This window comes from Rattus norvegicus, chromosome 13 (assembly GCF_021556685.1).
Source record: "Rattus norvegicus strain SHRSP/BbbUtx chromosome 13, alternate assembly SHRSP_T2T, whole genome shotgun sequence".
Lineage (NCBI taxonomy): Eukaryota > Metazoa > Chordata > Mammalia > Rodentia > Muridae > Rattus > Rattus norvegicus.
Window position 1 is genome coordinate 80,743,797 of NC_141546.1, and position 12,439 is coordinate 80,756,235.

The following is a 12,439-nucleotide window of genomic DNA, read 5'->3' on the forward strand; positions in this document are numbered from 1 at the left end:
TTGTACAGAGACAGGGTGCAGAGAGAGAACAAGCTAGACACAAGTGAAGACAGAACAAGTCAGAGAACGAGGAGCCAGAAGATGAGAACAGATTGCTAGGGTTAGTTTGGGGCCAAGCAGAGAGAAGCCAGATGGGATCAGTCAGCGTGGAGAGGAGTCGGAGGCAGAACAGCCTAGGGCTGCTGGATGAGGGAGCACAGCTTTTCTTTGGGGGTCTCAATGGTTGGTTACTCATGTCCCAGTGGATGGCTCTAACTCATACTTACAGGCAACACTGATTAAGACTGGCTACTTAAAGAAAGAAAAAAAAAAGAAAGAAACAGGGCACATGAAGTCTGTGTGGGTGGGGGTGAGTTTAGGGCAGTTTGGGAGGGGTGGAGGGTGGATATGATCAAAATACATTGCATACATGTATGAAATTATCTGAGAAAAACTATGAAAAATATATAAAATCAGAATCACTTATTCCAAGTGTTACTTGTTCTTGAGAATTAGAAAGTAGATATTCTATACTTGAATGAAGAAAGCTTAATAATGAAGAATTCTGGGCTTTCTTCCTGGCTCTATCTCAGTTCTGTGTCATCATGTGGAAATGACAGTTCAGCTACTTAGAAACTTCAGTGCAAACCTCTAATCTAGTCAAAGCTGCCCATCTCAGATATGCTTTTCTCCTAAGAGAGTGACAAAAGGTCTTCCCTGGGAGTCATAGAAATGAGTTCCTAGTTCTGTTTTGGATGCAAACGGAACAGGACCGCCCCTTACCCAGCAGCAAACTGTGAGGGTGCCATCAGGCCTGGATTGAGTCCTGCAGCAGCAGCCATAGCAGCAAGACTGGCATTTGCTGGCAACTGTGCAGCTCCTTGGAGAGCAGCGGCGGCTGCAGTCTGTAAGCCAGAGGCTGTCACCATCACCTGGCTGGCTCCAAGAGGGGAGGGGAGAGGTGTGGAGGTGGTCTGTGTTGTGCTGGTCTCGCTGGCACTAGAGGCCTCAGAGGTGGAGGCTGAGGCAGAAGGAGAGGGACTCAAGGAGGGAGATGTGACTGCTGAGGAAGCAGGGGGTGCTGTGGAAATCACGGTGGCCGTGTTGTTGGACGTGGAGTCTGTAGTGCCTGAAAAGAGAACTGAGTTAGAAAATGGCCTCCTGTAAGTGGGTTTGGAAAACTAGTCACTTCCATCAGTATCTTTAAAAAAAAAAAAAATTCAAGGGAATGGTTAACTTACTACCCATTAATCCTTAATGCATTCTTTTTTATAGAACTAGTTTAGCATTTTAACAGAAATTAGTGATAAAAAAATTTAAAGCCAAAGCTATGAGTCCTACTTTAAGAGAAGAGTAACCACACGACTCTGAAAGAAGTAATACTGTGTCATCCCTGTCCCCACCACCAGTCTCAATTTTCTATTAAAAAAAGAACAAATGGGGCTGGAGAGATGGTTCAGTGGTTAAGAGCACTGACCATTCTTCCGGAGGTCCTGAGTTCAATTCCCAGCAACCACATGGTGGCTCACAACCATCTGTAATGGGATCTGATGCCCTCTTCTGGTGTGTCTGAACAGCTACAGTGTACTTATATACAATAAATAAATAAATCTTAAAAAAAAAAAGAACAAATGAGGGGCTGGAGAGATGGCTCAGTGGTTAAGAGCACTGGCTGCTCTTGCAGAGAGAAGCTCACAACCATCTGGAACTCTAGTTCCAGAGGATCTGATGCCCTTTTCTGGCCTCAACAGACATCAGACACACAGGTGGTGCACAGATATACATGTAGGGAAAACACTCATATACATTAAAAACAAGACCAAGAAAACCTTCAAACAAATAAATCTTTTAAAAAAGCTATCCAAGTCAGGCATGGTGGTACACACCTTTAATCCTAGCACTTGAGAGGCAGAGACAGATCTCTATGAGTTTGAGGACAACCTGGTCTATATAGAGAGTTAGAAGCCAGTCAGATCTACAAAGTGAGACCCTGCCTAAAACAAAAGCAATTACTAAAAATGGCAAAATTGAAATCATTTTAGTAGTCCTTATCATTCCTTAGTAGATTTGTGGCACACCCACTATAACCACAGCACACCTTAACTTGAAATAGCCATGTTTCAAATGTTCAAAAGTCACATGTGTTTAGTGAACACCATAGTGTATACTATAGATTTAAAATGTGTGGAAGTTGGCAAGCTAGAGTCTAGAGGCAAGAGTATCTTAAAGGAATGTGTCCAATCCTGACCCAGTAAAGTATCTACCAAAGTAAAACAAATAGGGCAGGCCCTCCAGTTCCAGCTGTCAGCATATGCTTGTCCTGCTATTCTTTACCTTTTCCTCCTCTATCTTTTTTAGTCAAACTGATACCAAGTAACAGTCATCTGGAAGAAGAAACCTCAATTGGGAAATGCCCTTACCTCATGAACCTGTGGGTTAATAAGTCTGTGGAACATTTTCTTAATTAATGAGTCATGTGGGAAGGCCCCATTTGCTGAGGGTGCAGCCACCCATAGGCAGGTGGTTCTGGATGGGATAAAAAGCAGGCTGAGAAAAGCCATGGGAAACAGGCTGGAAAGCAGTGCTCTCCCGTAGTTCTGCATGAGTGCCCATCCCGAGTCCCTGCCATGACTGCCCTCAGTGATGGACTGGAAGCTCAAAGAAACCGTTTCCTCCCCAAGTTGTTTTTGGTTACGGTGTTTTATAACAGCAATAGAAACCCCATCTAAGACAATGCTACCTTACAAAACAAAAATAAAAACAAAAAACCCCCCACCAAAACAAAACAGAGGTAGCCAGAATTTAACTTAGTGAAACTCAGCATGTCCTAGGATATAATTAACCATACATAAATAGAAAACAAAACTCATGTGGTATTCTCACTAGTAAGAACTCAAAAAGGACAAACACATATACAATACAACCTTTAAAACTTTCTATACAGAAATGCTATGACATACACAACATTTTCCATGTATGTAAAATAAACAGCCCAAGCAAAAGAAGTATCTCAAACCTGTGAGAGTGAAACAGGCAGAATAATCTTCTGTAAGAAAACACTGTGATACAGAAGATCCTTCCCCTGTAAGAGCCTAAGCACACACATTTAAGTTCCTTTGCTGCACTAACATGGAGAACCCTGCTATTAAGGTTGCAGTTCACCAGTACTGGATGGCTTTCTAAATGGAGGACTTCCTTTCTCAGAGGAGCTTCCCTGTCTCTGCCTGACTGTGAGGTGAGTGTGCCTGAACACAGGTGGCTGGTGGCCTTGTCTGAAAAATGACCTTGTAGAGAGCTCTCTCTACAAGGCCTGCTCTGGCTTCCTGTCAGCTTGATAATCAGGTGTTATATTATAACCAATCAGCCCTTGCTGCCTGTTTGATGCTATGACCAATTAGCCCTTTCCATCTGTACCCCTAAAAAAAAATCCCTTATATACTGGATAGACCTGTCTAGCTGCAGGGTCTTCTGAAGTTCTTCTGTCAGACTCAGGGCTATCCAAACCCTGCTTGCTTCCTTTGTCCTTGAGGGCTGATGGTCAACAGGCTCCGAGAAGGGGTGGGGGTGGGGCAACCTTCTTTTCCTTTCTGCTGCCCAGTTTTCCTTCTAAGCTTCTGGGAGGAACTGACACCATTTGCAAAGAGCAGCACCTGCTTCCTGTGCCTTTACAATGGTAGCCAAGTGGCTTGCGGTCTCTGAATGAGGTAAACTTGCTTACCTCCTTTTTATTGTTAATTAAGAAATATTATAAAAAACAATTCACCCCCCCCCTTTTGTCCTCAAAAACAAAACTAAGATACTTTTTATATGCTACAGCTGCCTCTAAATAAAATGATACCCGTGTGGCTATTAAGCCTACCCATGGGAGAAGCTGAGGAGAGAACATGGAGGCTGATGTTAAGATTTACATTTACAGGTTGTTATGGGTATTTTTAAGGGATGGATGTGTACAGGGTTTTGTGTGTTTAGGTGGGCAATTATATCTTATCAATTGGGAAAAAAAAGCCTACCCACACCTCAGTATTTCTTCAGCTCTAATGGTACCAGCCCAAGTGCTGCACTGTGTCCCTACTGTGGAGGTCACACTGCCTGGTGGACCCCTAAGCTCTCCCCAGCTGCATCCTCTGCTAAGATCTAGCCTTTGATCTACAGAGGATAAATGTGCTTTCCCAGTTCTCGTCCACAGGCAAAATTTCAAAGTACTTTCAATCTCTTGACCAATTTTTCATTTCACCAAACCTAATTTTACCTAGTTCTGAAACTAAAACTGTCCATTTTTATGAAACCTCAAATCTTGAAGTAAAAATGCTTAAATTGATTATTATACTTTCCTCCTCATTGCATAAATTAAACAAACCAGCAATTTGTTAAGTCTTGTAGGCTAAGAAAATCCCAGCCAAATCACTGGGTTTAATCTAGGCTAGAAAGGGATGAGTTTAAAAAAAAAAAAACCCTCGCTGCTTTTCTCTGGTTGTAATATACTATCCATTTTCTAGGCACCTCCAATCCGAGTATCATGTGACCACAGTGATATGAAACATCAACATCATCTTTAAACAGATCCTTGGAGCCATGGAGTTATGTTCTGGTTCATAGACTTCCTCTATGATCTGAACCCTTGGCAATGTCCTCACCTCAGCACCCTACGGGAGAGTGCAGGCTCTCAGAGCCCCAGCATCCTTAGGAAGATGCTACCACCCACCACAGTGATGTACGTTAGATTCAAGAACATGTAAGGTACCTAGCACTTCCACTTGTTTCCTTCCCTTTTCTAGTTTTAAAAGAACAGCTTAGTGAAATATGATTTAAGTGTAAAGTTTAATAACTTTTATCAGTTTTCAAAGTTCTTTAACTAGCACACTATCAGACTGGAGCACTTGCACCACAAAGAAAAGATCCTCATGCCCGCATGTAGTCATTTCCTAAGCCTACTGTCTCCATTCATTTGCTTTTTTTTCTAGACATTGCACATAGGAAGAACTGTAAAACATGCAACTCTGTGTATCTTAGCTGTTACTTTCAGGGTTGTGCCACACTGAAACAGGAGCCAGCACTTTGCTTTCCAAGATGAATTCTACCTAATGGTGCAGATACGCTGTGTGAGCTATGGCTTGTTTCCAGACGGGGGCTGTTATAACTAGACACACACATGTGAGAATTAGGGTGTGACTGTTTTAATTTTTCTTGAGGAAATTGCTTCATTGGATGATATATTAATGTTTTTAACTTACAAAAGACAATGCACAGTGGCTGTAGCACTTACATCCCCACGAACCATGCAGCAAGAGCAGCAGTTTTTGTGGTCCTCACTCCTCATCCACCTTCGGCTGCACACATCCCATCGAGTATGTTTTGAATTTCCCTAACAAGCAATAGCGCTGAGCACTCTCCCTGTGTAGTTTCTCACTTGTGTACCTTCTTCAGTAGCGCTCTCCTTAAACGTTCTGGGCTATAGTTTTACTATTGAGCTTTGAGAGTTTCTGTATGCTCCAAATGTAAGTTCTTTAGAAAACACATACTATTACAAACACTTGCTTCTAGTCTTTGCCTTTTGTTTCTAATTTCCTCAAGATGTCTTCTATAGCATAGAAGACTTCACTTTTGATAAAAATCCAACTTCTCATCTTTAAAATTAAAAGAAGAAATGTGTGTGCGCGTGAGTGCTTTCCACAGGGGCCGGAAGAAGACCCTGGATTCCGTAGAGGTGGAGTTACAGGTGCGTTGGAAGCACCCACCACAGGTACTGAGGACGGAACTTAAGTTCCCCGCAAGAACAAGTGCTTTCCACAGCTGAGCCGTCTCCAGCCCTGATCTTTTCTTTTTAAAAGCCTATAATTTGGGTGTTAAACCCTTTGCAGTACAGAAACATGAAGCCTGTCTCCTGCCATTTTCTAGAAGTTCTATGAATAAATTTAGGCATTGATTCATTTTAGTTAGGTTTTTTCTTTGCGCGACACTATAACCTAAAATGGTCTTTGTGAATCTTGACAGTCATTTGTCAAAAATTGATAGAGAACAAATCAAAGCCCCTCCCCCACTGGACTGACAGCTTTGCCTCATGTAATCTGTTTTATGAAGGGCTGAATTGTGTCTTCATCACCTGTGTCTTTACAATCAGCTTTGAAACTTGGCTATAGAGATCCTCTAGGTTCATTCTTCTCAAGGCCTTTCCACAGACTTTTAAATACATCTCTTTCATATTTACTTTAGAATAAGCTATCAGTTTATGTGTTACGTGTTATAATTATGACTGTTGAACCAAAAATAAAATAAGCTAGAGACAGATAAGTGTCATTTTAAGAATGCTGGAATATAAGATTGCCTTTTGGAATTCAATTTCAGGTTGGAAAGAAAACAGTAAAGTACTTATGGCAATAAAGCACAAACACCCAAGTTTCATCCCTAGAAAGCACAAAAAAGCCAGGTATGGTGGTGTGGGCTTCTAATGCTAGTGTGTGGAGGTGGATACAAAACTTTGAGGCTTGCTGGCCAGCTGGTTTATACAAACTGGTGAGCACCAGGTCCCCATAAAGACCCTGTCTCAAAGTACAAGGCATCCAGCTGTCCTGAGGAAGGACATCTGAAGGGTGACTTCTGGCCTCCACAAGCATGTGCACCAGCATACAAATGCCTCCCAAACAGCTGGGAGGTGGCCAGTGTGGCCACTAAGCATGCTAGCTGCTGCACCTGCTTCAGGTCAAGGAGCTTTTGATCATGAATCTGGATTTGTCAGATACATTGTATTCAGCTACTCAGGTCTTGCCTCAATTTCTATTTTTATTGTACGGTATGTTAATTGGTATTCAGATATTAAATCCACTTATATTCTTGGGATAAATCTCCCAATCAAAATGAACAATCTTTTATATATGTTGTCAGTTTTGACTTATATATGCTAGGCAAGTGGTCAACAACTTGCAGCCTGATTTGCTAAGACTTAGCTGAGAGTTCAAATACATATTTTTCAAAAGGGCTATGAGCCTTTTTTACCCCCAATGTATTTATCTAGCACTGCTTGCCTTGTTCAAAAAAGTCGCTTTTTTCTGTAATTTTATATTTTTGAAAAATATCTAATTACATGAAACAAAAAACCAAAACCAACCAACCAAACAAACAAAACAACCCCACAGAACACTATTAAAATCACTGGGCTTTTATTTGTGAATCTTTTAATTAATAATTGCTCAGCTGCTTTTAGTCTATGTAGATTTTCTATTTGTAAGCAGTCTGACCATCTGTTGGTTTCTAAGCTAGTGTTCATTTTATCTACACTGCGTGTAGAGTGATGCTGTTCCTAGTGCTCCAGTTTGTCATATTACACAGTGGTTCTAATATCCCAAAGTACTGGAAATACATGCTCACACACAAACTTGCATTAAAAGTAGCCCAAACCTATGCTACTACACCAGTGCTATCGGCTCACGAATCGCAAACAGACTGCTGTACACTACAGCCATCGGCACTGCCTTCAGAGATGCTTCATTTCCATTTTTTTAATTTTAAAATTTTTCTTAGTTTCTTGGCTTCTTCTTTAGCATAAACTTCTGATTTAACTTCCAAATATTTGAGGATCCCTAAATATCTGTTGTTGATTTCTAAAAAGACATATTTTGTATGACTTTAATCCTTTAAATTCAATGGATCTTGGACACATGTTAATTTTCAAATATTAAAAGATTCAAGTTTTTTTCTGTTGTTGTTTTCTATAAAAACAATACAGTAAGGCATGATGGCACATGCCTTTAATCCCAGCACGCAGAGGCAGAGGCAGAGGCAGGGGCAGGGGCAGGGGCAGGGGCAGGGGCAGGGGCAGGGGCAGGGGCAGGGGCAGGGGCAGGGGCAGGGGCAGAGGCAGAGGCAGAGGCAGAGGCAGAGGCAGAGGCAGAGGCAGAGGCAGAGGCAGAGGCAGAGATTTCTGTAAGTTTAAGACCAGTGGGATCTTCATAGTGAGTCCAAGTCATCAGGGTTATATAGTAAGACCCTGTCTTTAAAAATAAAACAAAACAAGACAAACAGTAGGCTGGAGGGATGGCTCAGTGGTTAAGAGCACTGGCTGCTCTTCTAGAGGACTTGGGTTCAATTTCTAGCACCCACATGGCAGCTCACAACTGTCTCTGACTCCAGTTCCAAGGGATCCAAGTCCCTCACACAACCATATGTGGGCAAAACAGCAATGAACATAAAATAAAAATAAGTTAAAATAACACACATACACTATATGATTTAACCTTTAATTTACCGAATCAGTTTCTTAAAGGATAGATATCCCAGGTATACTTGAAAAGATTGTTTTTCAAGCCAGGTCAAGTTGGTTGATACTGTTCAATGCTTGTGTATCTTTGACAATATTATTCAAAAGTGGAGTACTGTGTCTTACTATTGTTGAACTATTTCTCTTTTTTTGTTCATTTTTCCTACCTGTATCTTGAGCCTCCATTGTTAGATAACTAATTCAAACTGCTACTATCTTCCTGAGAAATACTTTCATCATTATGAAACATTTTAGCAAAGTCGGAGAGAGACAGAACACTTGTGGTTGAGCATGGCCCCAAGGCCTTTAAGAGTACTGTGTTGTTCTGGAGGAGTGCATTTCTAAGCCCCTCTAGAAATGTTTGCCAAGCACATGAGAAAAGGAAGATAAACATGTCAATCATCAAGTGTTTTATTATAAGATAGCAGATGGAGAAAATATATTTATTTAATGGCAGGATAGACACATAGAAAAATAATAGATTTCCAGGGGCAAACATCAGGTATGAGATTTAAATGGATTTGCAGAGATAGGAAAGAGGACAAAATAGGGTAAGAGAGAAACCAATGATAGCCCAGTTAGCAAAGGAGAATTAATCCCTCAGCCCCAAGAAAAGTCCAAACTCAAGAGTTGCCACACACCAAGATAGGAGTAGGAGAACAGAGAACAGAGAGGTTATAGGACTGTTTATACACTACTTAGGAGTGGGCCTACCAACCCCTCTACTAGACCTTGCATACGAGTTAAGCTAATGTTATCAACTACTCAAAGAGAAGAAAGAAATCTATTAGCAGACTAAGATTCAAGTGTGAGTAACAAGCAAACACAATTTTTGCTTTGGTAAAGTGTGGGTGTACTGTGTAGCAATTTCCTCTGAGATAAGCTTGCATTTAGGAGAGAAGCTCATTAAGACACCTTAAGAGTTTAAACTCGGGTTGGGGATTTAGCTCAGTGGTAGAGCGCTTGCCTAGGAAGCGCAAGGCCCTGGGTTCGGTCCCCAGCTCTGAAAAATAGAACCAAAAAAAAAAAAAAAAAAAAAGTTTAAACTCAGGAAGTAAATAACTGAAAGGATTCCAGAAGTCCCCGAAACTGAGCAGATACATTAGGGCTCTCCCACAGCAATCATATATAAACTCTAAGTAACAACTAGCCAAGAGGCACACAGTGGAGCAGCTGAGCTGTCTGCTAAGGAAACTGCCTTGTCAGCTTCTCTACAGGCTGTCTACTACAGTGCAGGTTCCCATCTTTTATGAGCTGTCACCCATGCTGGGGTGGGCTTTGGGTGATGCAGTTGTCTTTGAGTAATTTCTGCTCCTATAAGTAACCTCTCACCACCCATATTCCTATAAGAAGGACCAGTGAAACTCATTGGTTCACCAAGTTGGACTTTGGTGGGATAGCACCAGATACCACCTTACAGACACAGACTGGTCTGTCACTGGTTCACTACTTGGGGTAAGTAGATGTTTGTTCATGTCTCCCTAAAAATAGTGACACGAAATAGAGCAAAGCCCCATCTTTACTAACTGAGCAGCTGGGGGACTGGGTCTGTGCCAATAAGCCTGGTTTGCACTATTTGCACTAGGGATTTTTCTGCAAAACATGGGTATCCTTAGGTCTGATTCAATGATTTACAATTTACTGGGAAAACAAAGTTCAGCTTTAAATTTTTGGATGCACGGTAGTAAGAAGGCAGGAACTTTATATTATTGGTGTTCAACATAATGCTGATCGATCACAGCCTAATAAGCAGAAGTACTGAATACTATACACTAAAAAGTCTATGTTCATGTACATATGGGGGGCACATACATTTATGCTTGGAGACCAGAGGCTGATTCTGGGTGTCTTGTTTCTGAGACAAAGTCTCACTGAACCTGGAGCTTACGGATCTGTCTAGCCTAGCTGGAACTTAAGGGACCCTCTTCTCTCTCTTCACTCTCCAGTGCTGGGATGACAAGAGAGTGCTACTGCCTCTACAGCTGAGCTTTGAGTTCTGGGGATTAAACACAGGTTCTCACATTTTTGACTGAACCACCTCACTAGACCCAAAAAAGTTTGTAACCTGGAATTTAAGGCTCCTACAGCAGCCACAAGTAGCCTGGGGGTGAGGGGTAGGGGGGTGCAGGTGCTGCTGGAGATTATATTTTATAAAATTCTTTCAACTTCTGAAAACTGTGTGCATGCTTATTTTATGGGGGACATTCTCTATGTGGCCTAACAGTCAAGAGTCACAAAGTGCTGTTTAGATTGCTTAAAACCTGACGTGTTCCAATTGCTTAGAAACACTAGGAAGCCAGCTACTGAACTTTTATAGCATGGTAGGATCACAGAACTGATGCTATAAATTTAACATATGAATTTAAAAAACCAAGAATGTCTCCAATTCCATGTAAAGTTAGTTAGATTCAACAGGAAATATCATAAAGCAGTCTAACAGCTCGCTAGTATATAATAAGCACAGCTTATGTCTTGTGTATCACAAAACACAACATATTTGATGACAATGCTGAACCAGTTTAAATGCTTAGGGAAATTTCTTCCAGAGGAGGCCAAAAGAAAAGACTTACTTTTTCTTTCCTTCTTTGAGACAGTGTTTCTCTGTGTAATAGTCCTTGCTACTTTGTAGACCAGGCTGGCTTGGAACTTACAGTGATCCCAACACGTCTGGTTCTCAGTGCTGGGATGAAGTATGAGCCATGTCTGGCTCTTATCTATTAGTTTTATAATGAGTGTATCAGGCAATAAGCTGGGCATCAGAAAGAATATAGTATTGAGCTCTTTAGAAGTACAAAGGCTATTGGGAAAGACAATTTATAAAAATAGGTTTATAATATGAGTAAGTTATGACACCCTTAACTTTCTGGAGAAGGTAAAGAATATTTCCAAGAAGAACTGTCATACAAGCTGGAGCAGCTTATCAGTGTCACACCAAGAGCTGACTATCAGACTAAGAACTGAGCACTACAGTGACAACACCTACAAGGCCATGGATGGAGCTCGCCCATGTGTTGGGCAGGGCAGCAGTGGTCTAGTGTAACAGTACTCAATATAAATGATGAATCTGTATGTTTCTCTGAGTGTAAAGCCATCACTGTTAAGGTTTTATGAAGAAAAAGTCACCTAAATCAAGTTTAAAAAAAAAACAACCCAAAAACCTTTATTTAATGTATTTATTACAACTGCAGGGCAGAAGAGGGCATCAGAGCCCCTTATAGATGATTGTGAGCCACCATGTGGTTTCTGGGAATTAAACGTAGGACCTCTAGAAGAGCACCCAGTGCTCTTAACCACTGAGCCATCTCTCCAACCCCAAGGACCAATTTTAAAAGGTTGGAAACAGTATAGGAGACAGACCAATAGAAGATTTAAAAAATTTTTATACCCTTTTTTTTTTTTAAAAGATGGGTTTGGGTGTTGTGGTACACACCTTTAATCTTAGCACTTAAATCCTAGAAGAAGATGGGATCTGTGTTCAAAGCCAGGCTGGTCTGCATAGTGAGTGGTCCACTTAGGAGGTCAGCCAGGACTCAGTCTTAAAAAAATTAAAAGTGAACACTACCGGGAGGGCGGTAATGGGGGTAGGATGGGGAGGGGAACAACCATAGAGAAGGGGGGGGGGTAGGGGGATGTTGGCATGGAAACCGGGAAAGGGAATAACAATCGAAATGTAAATAAGAAATACTCAAGTTAATAAAGATGAAAAAAAAAAAAAGTGAACACTACCATGCCCAGCTCAAGGCCAGGTATAGACTGACTGACTGACTGACTGACTGACAGACAGACAGACAGACACTGGATAGCTGGCTTGGCTATCAGTTTGTTCTAAGGAGCCTCTTTCCCTGCTTCCCTAACACTGGGGCTATGGATTGGCCCTTGGGTATAAATGTGTACTTTGTATGTGAACTCTAGTCTTTATGATTATGTTCATAGAGCAATCTCCTTAGACCCATGGTCATATAATAAACACCCCACAAACAACTCATATCTTAGGTAGTACCTTCATGACTTAGCAGGTCTTTGCAGAAACCTGACTGGCATTGTGCTTACTAGTCTCTAAGTTGGTTGCTGCTTACCTGTAAGAGAAAGATTAGTCATGGCAGCACTGGTTAAGGGGAGCACAGGGTTGACTGTGAGGGTAGTTGCTGTACTGCTTGTCACAAGGCTTGGAGTGGTTGCCACCTAGAGTGAAACAAGAAAAAAAAATGC

The 12,439-nt window shown here is 41.4% G+C and overlaps 1 protein-coding gene across 5 annotated transcripts in view; it reads right to left on the reverse strand.

Moving 5' to 3' along the window:
* Nucleotides 1-12,439, reverse strand: part of Pou2f1 (POU class 2 homeobox 1) — a 142,708-nt gene that overhangs the window by 13,136 nt on the left and 117,133 nt on the right. For 4 of the 5 annotated variants that reach the window (XM_087579918.1, XM_087579916.1, XM_087579917.1 and 1 more), the window contains 2 exon segments: nt 12,307-12,412; nt 763-1,108 (listed from right to left, as the gene is read on the reverse strand). In XM_087579918.1, coding sequence (XP_087436044.1) covers nt 763-1,108; nt 12,307-12,412 — 452 coding nt within the window. 5 annotated transcript variants of the gene reach the window in all.